The 22,458-nt window shown below is 60.3% G+C and overlaps 2 protein-coding genes across 2 annotated transcripts; both read left to right on the plus strand.

The window, feature by feature from the left end:
- The first annotated feature begins 908 nt into the window (after window positions 1–908).
- Window positions 909–19,791, plus strand: TONSL (tonsoku like, DNA repair protein). Its single transcript, XM_085215398.1, has 5 exons — window positions 909–1,008; window positions 7,104–7,202; window positions 7,324–7,466; window positions 12,140–12,332; window positions 19,469–19,791. Exons 1-5 carry the CDS (start codon window positions 984–986, stop codon window positions 19,789–19,791), a joined length of 783 nt encoding a protein of 260 aa, XP_085071524.1. The 5' UTR covers window positions 909–983.
- Window positions 13,968–17,005, plus strand: LOC146541898 (uncharacterized; the record flags this gene model as incomplete). Its single annotated transcript, XM_085215396.1, has 2 exons — window positions 13,968–14,894; window positions 16,967–17,005. Coding segments are annotated over 2 exons (966 nt in total), but the record flags the coding sequence as incomplete, so codon positions are not given.
- Window positions 19,792–22,458: the final 2,667 nt, after the last annotated feature.

Here is a 22,458-nt window from a genome sequence, read left to right on the forward strand (position 1 = left end):
CTGGGAGGAACTGGGATGAACTGGGTGGGAACTGGGAGGGATGGAGAAGGAACTGGGATGAACTGGGTGGGAACTGGGAGGGATAGGGAAGAAACTGGGAGGTACTGGGATGAACTGGGTGGGAACTGGGATGGATGGAGAAGGAACTGGGATGAACTGGGTGGGAACTGGGAGGTATGGAGAGGGAAGTGGGAGGAACTGGGATGAACTGGGTGGGAACTGGGAGGGATGGGGAAGGAACTGGGATGAACTGGGTGGGAACTGGGAGGGATGGAGAAGAAACTGGGAGGAACTGGGAGGAACTGGGTGGGAACTGGGATGGATGGAGAAGGAACTGGGATGAACTGGGTGGGAACTGGGAGGTATGGAGAGGGAACTGGGAGGAACTGGGTGGGAACTGGAAGGGATGGGGAAGGGAACTGGGAAAGACTGGGAAGAACTGAATGACATCGTCTGATGAAACTGGGAGCACTGGGCCATACTGGGAGCACTGGGAACAGAGACTGGAGGGGTACTGAGCCATACTGGGAGCACTGGGCCATACTGGGAGCATTAGGCCATACTGGGAGCACTGGACACAGTGACTGGGGGAGCACTGGGCCATACTGGGAGCACTGGGAGCACTGGGCCATACTGGGAGCATTGGGGGTGCACTGGGCCATACTGGGCCATACTGGGAGCACTGGGGACAGGGACTGGGGGACACTGTGTCCATACTGGGAGCACTGGGCACAATGACTGGTGGGGGGCACTGGGTCATACTGGGCCATACTGGGAGCACTGGGGACAGAAAGTGAGGATACACCGGAAGTACTAGGAAGCACTGCGTATGAAACCGGAAGCGGAAGTGATCGGCGGAAGAGGGGGGGCGGGTTCTACTCTTCGCCCAATGGGAGCGGCCGAGCCGGGCGGCGATTGGCGGAGAGGAGGGAAAAGGGGGCGGGGCCTGAGAGCGGCGGGAGCGGACGGCGGAGGAGACGGAGATGAGCGGGGAGCGGGAAGTGAGGCGTGAGTGGGGGGGAACTGGGAGCACTGGGAGCACTGGGAGCGATGGGGAGGGGGACTGAGAGCAATGGGAGCAATGGGAAGGGGTACTGGGAGCACTGGGAGCACTGGGGATGCAGACTGGGAGCACTGGGAGCACTGGGAAGGGGAAATGGGAGCACTGGAAAGAGGGACTGGGAGTACTGGGACACTGGGAGTACTGGGAATGGCGACTGGGAGCACAGGGAATGGGGACTGGGGGCAATGGGAGCACTGGGAATGGGAACTGGGAGCATTGGGTGTGGGGACTGGGGGCAATGGGAGCACTGGGAATGGGAACTGGGAGCACTGGGAATGGGGACTGGGGGCACTGGGAGCAGTGGAAAGAGGGACTGGGAGTACTGGGACACTGGGAGCACTGGGAATGGCGACTGGGAGCACTGGGAATGGGGACTGGGGGCAATGGGAGCACTGGGAATGGGAACTGGGAGCATTGGGTGTGGGGACTGGGGGCACTGGGAGCACTGGGAATGGCGACTGGGAGCACTGGGAATGGGGACTGCGGGCAATGGGAGCACTGGGAATGGGGACTGGGAGCACTGGGAATGGGAACTGGGAGCACTGGGGGTGATGTCTGGGAGCACTGGGAGCACTGGAATGAGGGACTGGGAGCACTGGGACACTGGGAGCACTGGGAAGGGGGACTGGGAGCACTGGGAATGGGAACTGAGGGCACTGGGAGCACTGGGAATGGGAACTGGGAGCATTGGGTGTGGGGACTGGGAGCACTGGGAGCAATGGAAAGAGGGACTGGGAGCACTGGGAATGGGGACTGGGGCACTGGGAGCACTGGGAATGGGGACTGGGAGCACTGGGAATGGGAACTGGGAGCATTGGGGATGGGGACTGGGGACACTGGGAGCACTGGAAGGATGGACTGGGAGTAGTGGTACACTGGGAGTACTGGGAATGGCGACTGGGAGCACTGGGAATGGGGACTGGGGGCAATGGGAGCACTGGGAATGGGAACTGGGAGCATTGGGTGTGGGGACTGGGAGCACTGGGACACTGGGAGTACTGGAATGGCGACTGGAGCACTGGGAATGGGGACTGGGGGCAATGGGAGCACTGGGGGTGGGGACTGGGAGCACTGGGAATGGGAACTGGGAGCATTGGGTGTGGGGACTGGGGGCACTGGGAGCAATGGAAAGAGGGACTGGGAGTACTGGGACACTGGGAGTACTGGGAATGGGGACTGGGAGCACTGGGAATGGGGACTGGGGGCAATGGGAGCACTGGGAATGGGAACTGGGAGCACTGGGAATGGGAACTGGGAGCATTGGGTGTGGGGACTGGGGGCACTGGGAGCAATGGAAAGAGGGACTGGGAGTACTGGGACACTGGGAGTACTGGGAATGGCGACTGGGAGCACTGGGAATGGGGACTGCGGGCAATGGGAGCACTGGGAATGGGAACTGGGAGCATTGGTGTGGGGACTGGGGAGCAATGGGAGCACTGGGAATGGGAACTGGGAGCACTGGGGGTGGGGACTGGGAGAACTGAGAATGAGGACTGGAAGCACTGGGAGGACTGGGAGCACTGGGGGTGGGGACTGAGGCACTGGAGGCACTGGGAATGGAGACTGGGAGCACTGGGAGCACTGGGAAGGGGGACTGGGAGCACTGGGGATGGGAACTGGGAGCACTGGGAGGCACTGAGAATGGGGACTGGGAGCACTGGGAAGGGGAACTGGGAGCACTGGGAGCGATGGGAAGAGGGACTGGGAGCACTGGGGGTGGGAGGGACAGGAAGGGACTGGGAGCAACAGGAGCAATGGGAAGGGGACTGGGAGGGACTGGGAGGGACTGGGAGGACTGGGAGCACTGGGGATGCAGACTGAGAGTACTGGGACACTGGGAGTACTGGGAATGGAGACTGGGAACACTGGGAATGGGGACTGGGGGCAATGGGAGCACTGGGAATGGGGACTGGGAGCATTGGGGGTGGGGACTGGGGGCACTGGGAGCACTGGGAATGGGGACTGGGAGCACTGGGGGTGGGGACTGGGAGCACTGAGAATGAGGACTGGGAGCACTGGGAGGACTGGGAGCACTGGGGGTGGGGACTGAGGCACTGGAGGCACTGGGAATGGAGACTGGGAGCACTGGGGGGGGGGACTGGGAGCACTGGGAAGGGGGACTGGGAGCACTGGGAGCACTGGGATGGGGACATGGAGCACTGGGAAGGGGAACTGGGAGCACTGGGAGCGATGGGAAGAGGGACTGGGAGCACTGGGAGCGATGGGAAGAGGGACTGGGAGCACTGCGAATGAGGACTGGGAGAACTGGGAGCACTGGGAATGGGGGCAGTGGGGGGAATGGGAGGATTGGGGGTGGAGACTGGGAGCACTGTGAATGGGAACTGGGAGCACTGGAAGGAATGGGTCCGGGGACTGGGAGCACTGGGAGCATTGGGAATGGGGACTGGGAGCACTGTGGATGGGGACTGGGAGCACTGGGATGGGAGTACTGGGGGGGGGGTCTGGAGAGAGCATGGGTGGGACTGGGGACTCGGGTTGGAAGACTGGGAGAACTGGGAGCACTGGGACAGGGGACTTGGAGTTCATGGGAGGCATTGGGGGCATGGGTTGCTATACTGGGAGCACTGGGAGTACTTGGGATGGGGACTGGGAGTTAGTGGGAGGGATTGGGGGCTCGGGTTGCTGTACTGGGAGAACTGGGAGCACTGGGAACACCTGGGTAGGATCTGGTATGGGGTACTGAGTGTGGGAATGTAGACTGGGTGCACTTGGAGTGGTGCATGGGAGGCACTGGTAGTACTGGGGAGAGTTATTGGGGTGCACCATGGGTTCTGCTGGGAGCACTGGTACCATTGGTTGCATTGGTTCCATTGGGTCCATTGGTTCCATTGGGTCCATTGGTTCCTTTGGTTCCATTGGTTCCATTGGGTCCATGGGTTCCATTGGCACCATTGGGTCCATTGGGTACACTGGTACCATTGGTTCCATTGGTTCCATTGGGTCCATTGGTTCCATTGGTGCCATTGGGTCCATTGGTTCCATTGGGTCCATTGGGTCCATTGGTTCCATTGGGTCCATTGGTGCCATTGGGTCCATTGGGTCCATTGGTTCCATTGGGTCCATTTGGTCCATTGGTTCCTTTGGTTCCATTGATTCCATTGGGTCCATTGGTGCCATTGGTTCCTTTGGTTCCATTGGGTCCATTGGTGCCATTGGTTCCATTGGTTCCTTTGGTTCCTTTGGTTCCATTGGGTCCATTGGTTCCTTTGGGTCTGTTGGTTCCTTTGGGTCCATTGGTTCCATTGGTTCCGTTGGTTCCGTTGGGTCCATTGGTACCACTGGGTCCATTGGTTCCGTTGGTTCCATTGGTACCACTGGGTCCATTGGTTCCATTGATTCCAGCGGGTCCATTGGGTCTATCAGTACCATGGGGCCCATCAGTACTACTGGTACCATTGGCTCCATTGGTACCATGGGATCCATCAGTACCACCAGTCCCATCGGTACCACTGGGTCCATCGGTCCCACCAGTCCCATCGGTACCACCAGTCCCATCAGTACCACTGGGTCCATCGGTCCCACCAGTCCCATCGGTCCCACCAGTCCCATCGGTACCACTGGGTCCATCGGTCCCACCAGTCCCATCGGTACCAATGGATCCATCGGTCCCACCAGTCCCATTGGTACCACTGGGTCCTTTGGTACCACCAGACCCATCGGTCCTACCAGTCCCATCGGTCCCACCAGTCCCATCGGTGCCACTGGGCCCATCAGTACCACCAGTCCCATCGGTACCACTGGGTCCATCGGTCCCACCAGTCCCATCGATACCACCAGTCCCATCGGTACCACTGGGTCCATCAGTACCACCAGTCCCATCAGTACCACCGAGTCCATTGGTCCCACCAGTCCCATCAGTATCACTGGGTCCACTGGTACCACTGGGTCCATTGGTCCCACCAGTCCCATCGGTACCACTGGGTCCATCAGTACCACCAGTCCCATTGGTACCACTGGGTCCATCGGTACCACCAGTCCCATCAGTACCACCGAGTCCATTGGTCCCACCAGTCCCATCAGTATCACTGGGTCCACTGGTACCACTGGGTCCATCAGTACCACCAGTCCCATCGGTACCACTGGGTCCATCGGTCCCATCATTCCCATCGGTCCCACCATTCCCATCGGTCCCACCATTCCCATCGGTACCACCATTCCCATCGGTACCATCAGTCCCATCGGTACCACTGGGTCCATCGGTACCACTGGGTCCATCGGTACCACCAGTCCCATTGGTACCACTGGGTCCATCGATACCACTAGAGCCATCGGTACCACCAGTCCCATCGGTACCACTGGGTCCATCGATCCCACCAGTCCCATCGGTACCACTGGGTCCATCGGTCCCACCAGTCCCATTGGTCCCACCGGGTCCATCGGTCCCACCAGTCCCATCGGTACCACTGGGTCCATCGGTCCCACCAGTCCCATCGGTCCCACCAGTCCCATTGGTACCAGTGGATCCATCGGTCCCACCAGTCCCATTGGTACCACTGGATCCTTTGGTACCACCATTCCCATCGGTCCCACCAGTCCCATCAATACCACCAGTCCCATCGGTGCCACTGGGTCCATCGGTCCCACCAGTCCCATCGGTGCCACTGGATCCATCGGTCCCACCAGTCCCATCGGTACCACCAGATCCATCGGTACCACTGGGTCCATCGGTCCCACCAGACACATCGGTCCCACCAGTCCCATTGGTCTCACCAGTCCCATCAGTACCACTGGATCCATCAATCCCACCCGACCCATCGGTACCACTGGGTCCATCGGTCCCACCAGTCCCATCGGTCCCACCAGTCCCATTGGTCTCACCAGTCCCATCAGTACCACTGGATCCATCAATCCCACCAGACCCATCGGTACCACTGGATCCATCAATCCCACCAGTCCCATCGGTACCACTGGGTCCATCGGTCCCACCAGTCCCATCGGTCCCACCAGTCCCATCGGTCCCACCAGTCCCATCGGTACCACTGGGTCCATCGGTCCCACCAGTCCCATCGATACCACTGGGTCCATCGGTCCCACCAGTCCCATCGGTACCACTGGGTCCATCAGTCCCACCAGTCCCATCGATACCACTGGGTCCATCGGTCCCACCAGTCCCATCGGTACCATTGGGTCCATCAGTCCCACCGGGTCCATCGGTCCCACCAGTCCCATCGGTCCCACTGGGTCCATCAGTCCCACCAGTCCCATTGGTCCCACCGGGTCCATCAGTACCACCGGACCCATCAGTATCACCGAGTCCATTGGTCCCACCAGTCCCATCAGTATCACTGGGTCCACTGGTACCACTGGGTCCATCAGTATCACCAGTCCCATCGGTACCACTGGGTCCATTGGTCCCACCAGTCCCATCGGTACCATTGGGTCCATCAGTCCCACCGGGTCCATCGGTCCCACCAGTCCCATCGGTACCATTGGGTCCATCGGTACCATCGGGTCCATCAGTCCCACCAGTCCCATCGGTACCAGTGGATCCATCGGTCCCACCAGTCCCATCGGTACCACTGGGTCCATCGGTCCCACCGGGTCCATCGGTCCCACCAGTCCCATCGGTACCACTGGGTCCATCGGTCCCACCAGTCCCATCGGTACCACTGGGTCCATCAGTCCCACCAGTCCCATCAGTACCACCGAGTCCATTGGTACCACCAGTCCCATCAGTATCACTGGGTCCACTGGTACCACTGGGTCCATCAGTACCACCAGTCCCATCGGTACCACTGGGTCCATCGGTCCCACCAGTCCCATCGGTACCATTGGGTCCATCGGTCCCACCAGTCCCATCGGTCCCACCAGTCCCATCGGTACCACTGGGTCCATCGGTCCCACCAGTCCCATCGGTCCCACCAGTCCCATCGGTACCACTGGATCCATCGGTCCCACCAGTCCCATCGGTCCCACCAGTCCCATCGGTACCACCGGGTCCATCGGTACCGCCGGATCCATCGGTCCCGCCGGTTCCGCTTTCCACCCGCCATTGCCCCCCTCCTTCCGTCCCTTGCAGAGCTCCAGAAGGCCAAGGAGAAATCCCAGCAGCGCGGCGCCGATGCGGCAGAGCTGGCGGCCATTTGCAACCAGCTGGGCGAGATCTTGGCCAGCCACGGTGCGCCGGCAACGCCGGGATGGGTTGGGGGTCCCGATGGATTCCCTCCCCCCCTTTCCCCCCCCTCCAAAAAAAAAAAGGGGGGGTGGGAGGGGTCCTTGAACCCCCGGTTGTGCCGTAGGGAGGTATGAGGAGGCTTTGGCTGAGCACCGGGAGGAGCTGAGGTTGCTGGAGGAGGTGGGGGATGGAATCGGTTGCGCCGTGGCGCACCGAAAGATCGGCGAGCGTTTGGCTGAGATGGAGCTGTACGAGGCCGCTCTGGAGGTGGGTCGGGGGTTTGGGGGGGTCGGGGTGTTGTATTGGGGTGGGGAGTGGGGGGGGGGGTTGGTCGTGGTTTGATCAGGGGTTGGGGAAAGAGTCGGTGACATGGTTGGCAAAATGGTTGAGCCGGTGGTTGGGTAACGGTTGAGCCGAGGGTTGACCAAATGGTTGGGCAGTGGTTGAGCCAATGGTTGCCAAAATGGTTGAGCTGATGGTTGGGCAACAGTTGAGGCAAAGGTTGACCAAAGGTTGACCAATGGTTGAGTCAAAGGTTGACCAAATGGTTGAGCCAATGGTTGCCAAAATGGTTGAGATGATGGTTGTCCAAAGGTTGAGCCAAAGGTTGACCAAATGGTTGAGCCAATGGTTGCCAAAATGGTTGAGCTGATGGTTGGGCAACGGTTGAGCCAAGGGTTGACCAAAGGTTGATCCAATGGTTGACCAAATGATGGCCCAAATGGTTGAGGTGGTGGTTGACCAAAAGTTGAGCCAAAGGTTGACCAAGTCGTTGACCCAGTGGTTGAGATGATGGTTGACCAAAGGTTGAGCCAATGGCTGCCCAAATGGTTGAGCCAATGGTTGCCAAAATGGTTGAGCTGATGGTTGGGCAACGGTTGAGCCAAAGGTTGACCAAAGGTTGATCCAACGGTTGACCAAATGATGGCCCAAATGGTTGAGGTGATGGTTGACCGAAGGTTGAGCCAAAGGTTGACCAAAGGTTGATCCAATGGTTGACCCAATGATGGCCCAAATGGTTGAGGTGATGGTTGACCGAAGGTTGAGCCAAAGGTTGACCAAAGGTTGGCCAAAGGTTGCCCAAATGGTTGAGCCAATAGTTGCCAAAATGGTTCAGCTGATGGTTGGGCAACGGTTGAGCCAAAGGTTGACCAAAGGTTGATCCAACGGTTGACCAAATGATGGCCCAAATGGTTGAGGTGCTGGTTGACCAAAAGGTTGACCAATGGTTGAGCCAAAGGTTGACCAAATCGTTGACCCAGTGGTTGAGATGATGGTTGACCAAAGGTTGAGCCAATGGCTGCCCAAATGGTTGAGCCAATGGTTGCCAAAATGGTTGAGCTGATGGTTGGGCAATGGTTGAGCCAAGGGTTGACCAAAGGTTGATCCAATGGTTGACCAAATGATGGCCCAAATGGTTGAGACGATGGTTGACCGAAGGTTGAGCCAAAGGTTGACCAAAGGTTGGCCAAAGGTTGCCCAAATGGTTGAGCCAATAGTTGCCAAAATGGTTCAGCTGATGGTGGGGAAACAGTTGAGCCATAGGTTGACCAAAGGTTGATCCAATGGTTGACCAAATGATGGCCCAAATGGTTGAGGTGCTGTTTGACCAAAAGGTTGACCAATGGTTGTGCCAAAGGTTGACCAAGTCGTTGACCCAGTGGTTGAGATGATGGTTGACCAAACGTTGAGCCAAAGGTTGCCTAAATGGTTGAGCCAATGGTTGCCTAAATGGTTGAGCTGATGGTTGGGCAACAGTTGAGCTGAAGGTTGACCAAAGGTTGATCCAACGGTTGACCAAATGATGGCCCAAATGGTTGAGGCGATGGTTGACCGAAGGTTGACCCAATGGCTGCCCAAATGGTTGAGGTGATGGTTGACCATAGGTTGACCCAATGGCTGCCCAAATGGTTGAGCCAATGGTTGCCAAAATGGTTGAGCTGATGGTTGGGCAACAGTTGAGCCGAAGGTTGACCAAAGGTTAATCCAATGGTTGACCCAATGATGGCCCAAATGGTTGAGGTGATGGTTGACCGAAGGTTGAGCCAAAGGTTGACCAATGGTTGGCCAAAGGTTGCCCATATGGTTGAGCCAATGGTTGCCAAAATGGTTGAGCTGATGGTTGGGCAACGGTTGAGCCAAAGGTTGACCAAAGGTTGATCCAACGGTTGACCAAATGATGGCCCAAATGGTTGAGGTGCTGGTTGACCAAAAGGTTGACCAATGGTTGAGTCAAAGGTTGACCAAATTGTTGCCCAAATCGTTGCCCAAATGTTGAGCTTAAGGTTGAGCCAAAGGTTGACCCAAAGGTTGCCCAAATGGTTGAGCCAACGGTTGCCAAAATGGTTGAGCGATGGTTGGGCAAAGGTTGAGCCAAAGGTTGAGGAAATGTTGGCTCAAATGTTTGAGGCGATGGTTGACCAAAAGGTTGAGCAAATTGTTGCCCAAATCGTTGCCCAAATGTTGAGCTGATGGTTGACCAAAGGTTGGCCCAAAGGTTGAGTCAATGGTTGCCAAAATGGTTGAGCTGATGGTTGGGCAACAGTTGAGCCATAGGTTGAACAAAGGTTGATCCAATGGTTGACCAAATGATGGCCCAAATGGTTGAGGCGATGGTTGACCGAAGGTTGAGCCAAAGGTTGACCAAATGGTTGAGCCAATGGTTGCCAAAATGGTTGAGCTGATGGTTGGGCAATGGTTGAGCCAAAGGTTGACCAAAGGTTGATCCAATGGTTGACCCAATGGTTCCCCAAATGGTTGAGCCAGTGGTTGACCAATGGTTGAGTCAAAGGTTGACCAAATTGTTGCCCAAATCGTTGCCCAAATGTTGAGCTGACGGTTGACCAAAGGTTGACCCAAAGGTTGGGCAGTGGTTGAGCCATCGGTTGCCAAAATGGTTGGGCCAATTGTTGGGCAACAGTCGACCCGTTGGTTGGCCACCAGTTGACCCAACAGTCGACCCAATGGTTGACACAACAGTTGACCCAACAGTTAACCCACTGGTTGACCCATTGGTTGACCCAATGGTTGACCACCAGTTGCCCCACCAGTCAACCCACTGGTTGACCACCAGTTGCCCCAACAGTGGACCAGTGGTTGATCCAACAGTCGACCCACTGGTTGACAACCAGTCGACTCATCAGTCGACCCATCAGTTGACCCGATGGTTGACCACCAGTTGACCCAACAGTCGACCTACTGGTTGACCACCAGTCAACCCCTTGGTTGGCCCAACAGTTGACCCGTTGCTTGACCCAATGGTTGACCACCAGTTGTCCCATTGGTTGACCCATTGGTTGACCACCAGTTGACCCATTGGTTGACCCATTGGTTGACCGCCAGTCCATCCATTGGTTGACCCATTGGTTGACCACCAGTTGACCCATTGGTTGACCAACTGGTTGACCACCAGTTGACCTATCGGTTGACCCAATGGTTGACCACCATGCAACCCACCAGTTGTACCATCGATTGCCAACCAGTCGACCCATTGGTTGACCAATTGTTGACCTATCAGTCGACCCACTGGTTGACCACCAGTTGCCCCACCAGTCGACCTACTGGTTGACCACCATTCAACCCATTGGTTGACCACCAGTTGCCCCACCAGTCAACCCTCTGGTTGACACACCAGTTGACCCATTGGTTGGCCAGCAGTTGACCCATTGGTTGACCCATTGGTTGACCACCAGTTGCCCGACCAGTTGACCCAGTGGTTGACCACCAGTTGACCCATTGGTTGACCACCAGTTGACCCATTGGTTGACCACCAGTTGCCCCAACAGTCGACCCATTGGTTGACAACCTTTTGACCCATTGGTTGACCACCAGTTGACCCATTGGTTGACCCATTGGTTGACCGCCAGTCGATCCATTGGTTGACCACCAGTTGCCCCATTGATTGACCACCAGTTGACCCATTGGTTGACCCACTGGTTGACCACCAGTTGACCCATTGGTTGACCACCACTTGCCCCAACCCACCACCCACTGGTTGACCACCAGTTGACCCATTGGTTGACCAATTGTTGCCTCATCGGTTGACCCACTGGTTGACCACCAGTTGCCCCACCAGTCGACCTACTGGTTGACCACCAGTCAACCCATTGGCTGATCACCAGTTGCCCCAACAGTCAACCCACTGGTTCACCCAACAGTTGACCCATTGCTTGGCCAGCAGTTGCCCCAACATTCGACCCATTGGTTTACAACTAGTTGACCCATTGGTTGACCACCAGTTGCCCCAACACTTGACCCACTGGTTGACAACCAGTTGACCCATTGGTTGACCACCAGTTGCCCCAACATTCGACCCACTGGTTGACCACCAGTTGACCAAATGGTGACCACCAGTTGCCCCAACATTCGACCCACTGGTTAACAACCAGTTGACCCATTGGTTGACCACCAGTCGCCCCACTGGTTGACCACCACTTGCCCCACCAGTCGACCCACTGGTTGACCACCAGTTGACCCACTGGTTGACCACCACTTGCCCCACCAGTCGACCCACTGGTTGACGACCAGTCAACCCATTGGTTGACCACCAGTTGCCCCAACATTCGAACCACTGGTTGACCACCAGTTGACCCACTGGTTGACCACCACTTGCCCCACCAGTTGACCCACTGGTTGACCACCAGTTGCCCCACCAGTCAACCCACTGGTTGACCACCACTTGCCCCACCAGTTGACCTACTGGTTGACCACCAGTTGCCCCACCAGTCGACCCACTGGTTGACCACCAGTTGCCCCAACAGTCAACCCACTGGTTGACCACCAGTTGCCCCACCAGTTGACCCACTGGTTGACCACCAGTTGCCCCACCAGTCGACCCACTGCTTGACCCCCTGCTTGACCCCCAGTTGACCCCTTCCCCCCTTCCCATTTCCGCCACGTTTTGGGCCTGGCCTTTGGGATTTTTTGGTGTCCCCCCGCAGCACCAGCGCCGTCACCTGGACCTGGCCCGAGCCCTGGGTGACGACACGGAGCAGCAGAGGGCCTGGGCCACCATTGGCCGGACCCACATGTTTGCTGCCGACAGCCGCGCCGGCGCCGAGGCCGAGGAGGAGCTGAGGGAGGCGGAGCGGGCCTTCGGAACCAGCCTGCAAATCCTGGACCAGCGCCTGGAGGGTCAGCGCTGCCCGTCCCCTCCGCGTGTCCCCGTGTGTCCCTGTGTCCCCTGTGTGTCCCCATGTCCCCTCCGTGTGTCCCCGTGTGTCCCCGTGTCCCCTGTGTGTCCCCGTGTCCCCTACGTGTGTCCCCGTGTGTCCCCGTGTCCCCTCTGTGTCCCCGGGTCCCCTCCGCGTGTCCCCGTGTGTCCCCGTGTCCCCTGTGTGTCCCCATGTCCCCTACGTGTGTCCCTGTGTCCCTGTATCCCCTCTGTGTCCCCTCTGTGTCCCCACGTCCCCTCTGTGTCCGTGTGTCCCCTCGTGTTCCTCTGTCTCCTCTGTGTCCCCGTGTCCCCTCCGTGAGTCCCCGCGCACCCTCTGTGTCCCCATGTCCCCTCGTGTCCCTATGTCTTCTCCGTGTGTCCCCATGTCCCCTCTGTGTCCCCGTGTCCCCTCGTGTCCCTCTGTCTTCTCCATGTGTCCCCATGTCCACTCTGTGTCTCCTCTGTGTCCCCGTGTCCCCTGTGTGTCCCCATGTTTCCTCCGTGTGTCCCCTCATCCCCTCTGTGTCCCTGTGTCACCTCCATGTGTCCCCGCGTCCCCTCTGTGTCCCCGTGTCCCCTCCGTGTGTCCCCATGTCCCCTCCGTGTGTCCCCACGTCCCCTCTGTGTCCCTGTGTCCCCTGTGTGTCCCCACGTCCCCTACGTGTGTCCCCATGTCCCCTCCGTGTGTCCCCGTGTGTCCCCGTGTCCCCTCTGTGTCCCCGTGTCCCCTCCGCGTGTCCCGGTGTGTCCCCGTGTCCCCTCTGTGTCCCCATATCCCCTCCGCATGTCCCCGTGTGTCCCCGTGTCCCCTCTGTGTCCCCATATCCCCTCCGTGTGTCCCCGTGTGTCCCCGTGTCCCCTGTGTGTCCCCATGTCCCCTACGTGTGTCCCCGTGTCCCCTCCGCATGTCCCCGTGTGTCCCCATGTCCCCTCTGTGTCCCCGTGTCCCCTCTGTGTGTCCCCTCTGTGTCCCCGTGTCCCCTCCGTGTGTCCCCGTGTGTCCCCGTGTCCCCTGTGTGTCCCCATGTCCCCTACGTGTGTCCCTGTGTCCCTGTGTCCCCTCTGTGTCCCTGGGTCCCCTCCGTGTGTCCCCACTGTGTGTCCCCGTGTCCCCTCTGTGTCCACTCTGTGTCTCCTCTGTGTCCCCGTGTCCCCTGTGTGTCCCCATGTTTCCTCCGTGTGTCCCCTCATCCCCTCTGTGTCCCTGTGTCACCTCCATGTGTCCCCGCGTCCCCTCTGTGTCCCCGTGTCCCCTCCGTGTGTCCCCATGTCCCCTCCGTGTGTCCCCACGTCCCCTCTGTGTCCCTGTGTCCCCTGTGTGTCCCCACGTCCCCTGTGTGTCCCCATGTCCCCTCCGTGTGTCCCCGTGTGTCCCCGTGTCCCCTCTGTGTCCCCGTGTCCCCTCCGCGTGTCCCCGTGTGTCCCCGTGTCCCCTCTGTGTCCCCATATCCCCTCCGTGTGTCCCCGTGTGTCCCCGTGTCCCCTGTGTGTCCCCATGTCCCCTACGTGTGTCCCTGTGTCCCCTCTGTGTCCCCGTGTCCCCTCCGTGTGTCCCCACTGTGTGTCCCCGTGTCCCCTGTGTGTCCCCATGTCCCCTACGTGTGTCCCTGTGTCCCTGTGTCCCCTCTGTGTCCCCGTGTCCCCTCCGTGTGTCCCCGTGTGTCCCCGTGTCCCCTGTGTGTCCCCATGTCCCCTACGTGTGTCCCTGTGTCCCTGTGTCCCCTCTGTGTCCCCGTGTCCCCTCTGTGTGTCCCCGTGTGTCCCCGTGTCCCCTGTGTGTCCCCATGTCCCCTCCGCGTGTCCCTGTGTCCCCTCCGCATGTCCCCGTGTGTCCCCATGTCCCCTCTGTGTCCCCGTGTCCCCTCTGTGTGTCCCCACATCCCCTCTGTGTGTCCCCTCTGTGTCCCCATGTCCCCTCCGTGTGTCCCCACGTTGCCTTTGTGTCCCCTCTGTGTCCCCTCTGTGTGTCCCCACATCCCCTCTGTGTGTCCCCTCTGTGTCCCAATGTCCCCTCCATGTGTCCCCACGTCCCCTCTGTGTCCCTGCGTCCCCTCTGTGTGTCCCCGTGTCCCTCTGTGTCCCCGTGTCCCCTCCGTGTGTCCCCTCATCTCCTCTGTGTCCCCGTGTCCCCTCCGTGTGTCCCCGTGTGTCCCCGTGTCCCTCTGTGTCCCCATGTCCCCTCCGTGTGTCCCCACATCCCCTCTGTGTCCCTGTGTCCCCTGTGTGTCCCCACGTCCCCTCTGTGTCCCTGTGTCCTCTCTGTGTCCCCATGTCCCCTCCGTTTGTCCCTGTGTGTCCCTGTGTCCCCTCTGTGTCCCCGTGTCCCCTCCGTTTGTCCCTGTGTGTCCCTGTGTCCCCTCTGTGTCCCCGGGTCCCCTCCGTGTGTCCCTGTGTGTCCCTGTGTCCCCTCTGTGTCCCGATGTCCCCTCCATGTGTCCCCATGTCCCCTCTGTGTCCCCGCGTCCCCTCCGTGTCCCCTCGTGTCCCTCTGTCTTCTCCGTGTGTCCCCATGTCCCCTCTGTGTCCCCCGTGTCCCCTCCGTGTGTCCCCTCTGTGTCCCCATTCCCTCCGTGTGTCCCCACGTTGCCTTTGTGTCCCCTCTGTGTCCGTGTCCCTGTGTCCCCTCTGTTCCCCTGTGTCCCCGTGTGTCCCCTCCGTGTCCCTCTGTCCTCTCCTGTGTCCCCGTGTCCCTCTGTGTCCCCGTGTCCCCTCCGTGTGTCCCCTTGCCCCCTCTGTGTCCCCATGTCCCCTCCGTGTGTCCCCATCGTCCCCTCTGTGTCCCTGTGTCCCCTGTGTGTCCCCACGATCCCCTCTGTGTCCCTGTGTCCCCGTGTCCCCTCTGTGTCCCTCCCCTGTGTCCCCCTGTGTCCCCGTGTCCCCTCATGTGTCCCCACTGTGTGTCCCCTTGTCCCCTCGTCCCCATGTCCCCTCTGTCTGTCCCACGTGTGTCCCCATGTCCCCTCTGTGTCCCCGTGTCCCCTCTGCGTGTCCCCACTGTGTGTCCCCGTGTCCCCTCTGTGTCCCCATGTCCCCTCACGTATCCCCTGTGTCCCCCTGTGTCCCTCTGTGTCCCCACGTCCCCTCCGCGTGTCCGTGTGTCCCCCAGTGTCCTCTGTCCCTCTGTGTCCCCCGGTCCCCTCCGTGTCCCCACGTCCCCTCTGTGTCCCCGTGTCCCCTCGTGTCCCCTCTGTCTCCTCTCTGTGTCCCCATGTCCCCTCCGTGTGTCCCCACGTCCCCTCTGTGTCCCCGTGTCCCCTGTGTCCCTTCCGTATCCCCTCCGTGTCCCCGGTCCCCTCCATGTGTCCCCCAGCCCCCTCTGTGCCCCCGTGTCCCCTCGTGTCCCTCCGTCTTCCCCGTGTGTCCCCATGTCCCCTCTGTGTGCCCCCACGTCCCCTCTCGGTCCCTGTGTCCCCGTGTCCCCACGTCCCCTGTGTCCCCGTGTCCCCTCTGTGTGTCCCCACTGTGTGTCCCCATGTCCCCTCCGTGTGTCCCCACGTCCCCTCTGTGTCCCTGTGTCCCCTCTGTGTCCCCACATTCCCTCTGTGTCCCCAGTCCCCTCTGTGTGTCCCCACTCTGTGTCCCCGTGTCCCCTCTGTGTCCCCGGGTCCCCTCCATGTGTCCCCCCCCTGTGTCCCTGTGTCCCCTGTGTGTCCCCACTGTCTCCCCCGCGTGTCCCCCAGTGTCCCCGTGTCCCCTGTGTGTCCCCGGGTCCCCTCCGTGTGTCCCCAGTGTGTCCCCTTGTCCCCTGTGTGTCCCCGTGTCCCCTCTGTGTGTCCCCACGTCCCCTCCGTGTGTCCCCTGTGTGTCCCCTCTGTGTCCCCTCTGTGTCCCCGTGTCCCCTCATGTGTCCTCAGGTCCCCTCTGTGTCCCCGTGTCCCCTCTGTGTCCCCAGGTCCCCTCTGTGTGTCCCCATGTCCCCTCTGTGTCCCCACATCCCCTCCGTGTGTCCCCTCATCCCCTCTGTGTCCCCGTGTCCCCTCCGTGTGTCCCCACGTCCCCTCTGTGTCCCTGTGTCCCCTCTGTGTCCCCACTCTGTGTCCCCGTGTCCCCTCTGTGTCGCCACATCCCCTCCGTGTGTCCCCACATCCCCCTGTGTCCCCTCCACATCTCCGTGTCCCCTCCTCGTGTCCCTCTGTGTGTCCTCCATGTCCCCTCTGTGTCCCCAGGTCCCCTGTGTGTCCCCGTGTCCCCTCCGTGTGTCCCCTCATCTCCTCTGTGTCCCCATGTCCCCTCCATGTGTCCCTGTGTCCCCTCTGTGTCCCCACGTCCCCTCTGTGTCCCTGTGTCCCCTCATGTCCCTCTGTCTCCTCTGTGTCCCCGTGTCCCCTCTGTGTGTCCCCACATCCCCTCTGTGTGTCCCCTCTGTGTCCCCATGTCCCCTCCGTGTGTCCCTGCGTCCCCTCTGTGTCCCTCTGTCCCCTCTGTGTCCTTCTGTCCCCTCCGTGTGTCCCCATGTCCCCTTTGTGTCCCCGTGTCCCCTCCGTGTGTCCCCGTGTATCCCTGTGTTCCCTCCGTGTGTCCCTGCGTCCCCTCTGTGTCCCTCTGTCCCTCCTCCCCCACTCCCCCCCCAAACCCCCCATTCTCCCCCCCAGACCCCTAATCTTCCCCCCAGACCCCCAATTCTCCCCCCCAAATCCCTCATTCCCCCTAGACCCCCCAATCTCCCCAACACCCCCACTCTCCCCCAAACCCCCCATTCTCCCCCCCAAGCCCCCCATTCTCCCCCCAAATCCCCCACTCTCCCCCCCAAGCCCCCCATTCTCCCCCCAAATCCCCCACTCTCCCCCTCAAACCCCCCATTCTCCCCCCCATTCCCCACTCATTCTCGCTCCCAAACCCCCCATTCTCCCCCCAGCCCCCCATTCTCCCCCCAAACCCCCCATTCCTCCCCCAAACCCCCCATTCCTCCCCCCCAAACCCGCCATTCTCCCCCCAGCCCCCTCATTACCCCCTAGACCCCCACACCCCCCCAAACCCCTCATTCTCCTCCACAGACCCCCCATTCTCCCCCCAGCCCCCGAATCTCCCCCCCAGACCCCCCATTCTCCCCCCAACCCTCTAATCTCCCCCCCAGACCCCCCAATTCCCCCCCCAAGCCCCCCATTCTCCCCCCAAACCACCCCTAATCTCCCCCAAACCCCCCATTCTCTCCCCCCAAACCCCCCTCTTCTCCCCCCCAAACCCCCCATTCCCCACTCATTCTCCCCCCCAAACCCCCAATTCCCCACTCATTCTCCCCACCAAAGCCCCCATTCTCCCCCCCAAACCACCCATTCCTCCCCCAAACCCACCATTCTCCCCCCCAAACCCCCCATTCCCCACTCATTCTCCCCCCCAAAGCCCCCATTCTCCCCCCCAAACCCCCCATTCTCTCCCCAAACCCCCCATTCTCCCCCCCAAACCCCCAATTCCCCACTCATTCTCCCCACCAAAGCCCCCATTCCTCCCCCAAACCCCCCATTCTCCCCCCCAGCCCCCTCATTCCCCCCAAACCCCTATTCTCCCCCAAACCCCCCATTCCCCACTCATTCTCCCCCCCAAACCCCCCATTCTCCCCCCCACACCCCACATTCTCCCCCCAGCCCCCTCATCTCCCCCCCAAACCCCCCATTCCCCACTCATTCCCCCCCAAACCCCCCATTCTCGCCCCCAAACCCCCCATTCTCCCCCCAGCCCCCCATTCTCGCCCCCAAACCCCCCTAATCTCCCCCAAACCCCCCATTCTCCCCCCAGCCCCCTCATTCCCCCCCAGCCCCCCCATTGTCCCCCCCAAACCCCCTATTCTCCCCCCAGCCCCCTCATTACCCCCTAGACCCCCACTCCACCCCCAAACCCCGCATTCTCCCCCCCAAACCCCCCATTCTCCCCCAGCCCCCTAATCTCCCCCCCAAACCCCCCATTCTCCCCCCCAGACCACTCATTCCCCCCTAGACCCCCCACTCCCCCCCCAAACTCCCTCATTCCTCCCCCCAACCCCCCCACTCTCCCCCCAAACCTCCCATTCCCCCCCCCAGCCCCCTCATTCCCCCCCAGCCCCCCTATTCCTCCCCCAAACCCCCCATTCTCCCCCCCAGCCCCCTCATTCCCCCCCAGACCCCCCATTCTCCCCCCCAAACCCCCCATTCCCCACTCATTCCTCCCCCCCAAACGCCTCATTCCTCCCCCAAACCCCCCATTCTCCCCCCCATTCCCCTCATCTCCCCCTAGACCCCCACTCCCCCCCCAAACCCCCTCATTCACCCCCATTCCCCCCATTCTCCCCCCAAACCCCCCATTCCCCACTCATTCTCCCCCCCAAACCCCCCATTCTCCCCCCCATTCCCCTCATCTCCCCCCCAAACCCCCATTCTCCCCCCAAACCCCCCATTCTCCCCCCCAAACCCCCCATTCTCCCCCCCATTCCCCTCATCTCCCCCCCAAACCCCCCATTCTCCCCCCCATTCCCCTCATCTGCCCCCCAAACCCCCCATTCTCCCCCCCAAACCCCCCATTCTCCCCCCCCATTCCCCTCATCTGCCCCCCAAACCCCCCATTCTCCCCCCCCAAACCCCCCATTCTCCCCCCCATTCCCCTCATCTCCCCCCCAAACCCCCCATTCTCCCCCCCCAAACCCCCTCATTCACCCCCATTCCCCCCTTTCATCCCCCCAAACCCCCCATTCCCCACTCATTCTCCCCCCCAAACCCCCCATTCTCCCCCCAAACCCCCCATTCCCCACTCATTCCCCACTCATTCTCCCCCCCAAACCCCCCATTCTCCCCCCCAGCCCCCTCATCTCCCCCCCAAACCCCCCATTCTCCCCCCAAACCCCGCATTCTCTCCCCCCCCAAACCCCCCATTCCTCCCCCAAACCCCCCATTCTCCCCCCCCAGCCCCCCCATTCTCCCCCCCCAAAGCCCCCATTCTCCCCCCAGCCCCCTCATCTCCCCCCCAAACCCCCCATTCCCCACTCATTCTCCCCCCCAAACCCCCCATTCTCCCCCCAGCCCCCTCATTCCCCCCCATTCCCCACTCATTCTCCCCTCCAAACCCCCTCATTCCCCCCCCAAACCCCCCATTCTCCCCCCCAAACCCCCACATCCCCCCCATTCCCCCCCATTCTCCCCCCCAACAGGCCGTGCCCCCCGCCGGGAGGTGGCAGCCATGCGGACCCGTCTCTACCTCAACCTGGGCCTGGTTTACGACAGCCTCCACGACCCCCAACGCCGGCAGCTCTTCCTCCAACGCAGCGTTTTCGTGGCCGAAAGGGAAAGGCTCCACGACGACCTTTTCCGAGCTCATTACAACCTGGGACAAATCCATCTGAGGGCAGGAGAGCACAGCCAGGCTTTGGGGTGTTTGGAAAAGGCCAGAGATTGCGCCCGAGCCATGGGAGAAAAGGAGATGGAGAGCGACTGCCTCAGCGGCACGGCGCAGGTAGGGGCGTTCGGTGGGTGATTGAGGGTCAGCAGGGTGGGTGGGCTTGGGTTCTACCTGGGTGGTCTTTGGGTTCTGCCATGGGTGTCCTTGGGATCCCCCATGGGTGTCCTTGGGATCCCCTATGGGTGTCCTTGGGATCCCCCATGGGTGTCCTTGGGATCCCCATGGGTGTCCTTGGGTTCCACTGTTGGTGCCCCTATGGGTGGCTTTGGGTTCCCCAGTGAGGGCCCTTGGGTTCCTCTATGGGTGTCCTTGGGATCCCCTATGGGTGTCCTTGGGTTCCTTTATTAGTTTCCTTGCGATCCCCAATGGGTGTCCTTGGGTTCCCCCATGGGTGTCCTTGGGTTCCCCTATGGGTGTCCTTGGGTTCCCCAATGGGTGTCCTTGGGATCCCCTATGGGTGTCCTTGGGTTCCCCCATGGGTGTCCTTTGGATCCCCTATGGGTGTCCTTGAGTTCCCCTATGGGTGTCCTTGGGCTCCCCTATGGGTGTCCTTGGGTTCCCCTATGGGTGTCCATGGGTTCCCCTATAGGTTTCCTTGGGATCCCCTAAGGGTGTCCATGGGTTCCACTATGGGTGTCCTTGCGATCCCCAATGGGTGTCCTTGGGTTCCCCTATTGGTTCCCCCATGGGTGTCCTTGGGTTCCCCTATGGGTGTCCTTGGGTTCCTCTATGGGTATCCTTGGGATCCCCCATGGGTGTCCTTGGGTTCCCCTATGGGTGTCCTTGGGTTCCACTATGGGTTCCCCTATGGGTGTCCTTGGGTTCCCCTATAGGTGTCCTTGGGATCCCCCATGGCTGTCCTTGGGTTCCTCTATGGGTGTCCTTGGGTTCCCCTATGGGTGTCCTTGGGATCCCCTATGGGTGTCCTTGGGTTCTGCCATGGTTGTCCTTGGGTTCCCCCATGGGTGTCCTTGGGATCCCCTATGGGTGTCCTTGGGTTCTGCCATGGTTGTCCTTGGGTTCCCCCATGGGTGTCCTTGGGTTCCCCTATGGGTGTCCTTGGGTTCCCCTATGGGTGTCCTTGGGTTCCCCTATGGGTGTCCTTGGGATCCCCAATGGGTGTCCTTGGGTTCCCCTATGGGTGTCCTTGGGATCCCCTATGGGTGTCCTTGGGTTACCCTATGGTAGTCCTTGGGTTCCCCTATAGGTGTCCTTGGGTTCCCCTATAGGTGTCCTTGGGTTCCCCCATGGGTGTCCTTGGGTTCCACTATGGGTTCCCCTATGGGTGTCCTTGGGTTCCACTATGGGTGTCCTTGGGTTCCCCTATAGGTGTCCTTGGGTTCCCCTATGGGTGTCCTTGAGTTCCACTATGGGTGTCCTTGGGTTCCCCTATGGGTGTCCTTGGGTTCCACTATTGGTTCCCCCATGGGTGGCCTTGGGTTCCCCAGTGAGAGTCCTTGGGTTCCATTATTGGTTTCCTTGTGATCCGCAATGGGTGTCCTTGGGTTCCACTATGGGTTCCCCAATGGGTGTCCTTGGGATCCCCTATGGGTGTCCTTGGGTTCCCCTATGGGTGTCCTTGGGGTCCCCTATGGGTGTCCTTGGGTTCCACTATGGGTGTCCTTGGGTTCCTCTTGGTTCCCTCATGTGTGTCCTTGCGATCCCCTATGGGTGTCCTTCGGATCCCCTATGGGTGTCCTTGGGTTCCTTTATTGGTTTCCTTGCGATCCCCAATGGGTGTCCTTGGGTTCCCCTATTGGTTCCCCCATGGGTGTCCTTGGGATCCCCCATGGGTGTCCGTTGGACCCCTATGGGTGGCTTTGGGTTCCCCTATGAGCGTCCTTGGGTTCCTCTATGGGTGTCCTTGGGTTCCTCTATGGGTGTCCTTGGGTTCCCCTATGGGTGTCCTTGGGTTCCATTATTGGTTTCCTTGCGATCCCCAATGGGTGTCCTTGGGTTCCACTATGGGTGTCCTTGGGATCCCCTATGGGTGTCCTTGGGTCCCCCTATGGATGTCCTTGGGTTCCCGTATGGGTGTCCTTGGGTTCCCCTATGGGTGTCCTTGGGTTCCTCTATGGATGTCCTTGGGTTCCCGTATGGGTGTCCTTGGGTTCCCCTATGGGTGTCCTTGGGTTCCCCTATGGGTGTCCTTGGGTTCCCCTATGAGCGTCCTTGGGTTCCTCTATGGATGTCCTTGGGATCCCCTATGGGTGTCCTTGGGTTCCATTATTGGTTTCCTTGCGATCCCCAATGGGTGTCCTTGGGAACCCCTATGGGTGTTCTTGGGATCCCCAGTGAGGGCCCTTGGGTTCCCCTATAGGTTTCCTTGGGATCCCCTATGGGTGTCCTTGCGATCCCCAATGGGTGTCCTTGGGTTCCACTATGGGTGTCCTTGGTTCCCTCATAGGCGTCCTTGGGATCCCCCATGGGTGTCCTTGAGTTCCCCAATAGGTGTCCTTGGGATCCCCTATGGATGTCCTTGGGTTTCCCTATGGGTGTCCTTGAGTTCCCCAATGGGTGTCCTTGGGATCCCCTATGGATGTCCTTGGGTTCCCCCATGGGTGTCCTTGGGATCCCCTATGGATGTCCTTGGGATCCCCTATGGGTGTCCTTGGGTTCCCCTATGGGTGTCCTTGGGTCCCCCTATGGGTGTCCTTGGGTTCCCCAATAGGTGTCCTTGGGTTCCCCTATGGGTGTCCATGGGTTTCCCTATGGGTGTCCTTGAGTTCCCCAATGGGTGTC

Source organism: Meleagris gallopavo, unplaced genomic scaffold (assembly GCF_905368555.1).
Source record: "Meleagris gallopavo unplaced genomic scaffold, MGAL_WU_HG_1.1 scaffold_26, whole genome shotgun sequence".
Lineage (NCBI taxonomy): Eukaryota > Metazoa > Chordata > Aves > Galliformes > Phasianidae > Meleagris > Meleagris gallopavo.

What these genes read in the sequence shown, in the direction of transcription:
- TONSL (XM_085215398.1), top strand. Translation starts at nt 984, where the DNA reads ATGAGCGGGGAGCGGGAAGTGAGGC. An exon ending in CGGGGAGCGGGAAGTGAGGC is followed by an intron (nt 1,009 to 7,103) that starts GTGAGTGGGGGG and finishes CGTCCCTTGCAG; the next exon opens with AGCTCCAGAAGGCCAAGGAG. An exon ending in CCTGGACCAGCGCCTGGAGG is followed by an intron (nt 12,333 to 19,468) that starts GTCAGCGCTGCC and finishes CCCCCCCAACAG; the next exon opens with GCCGTGCCCCCCGCCGGGAG.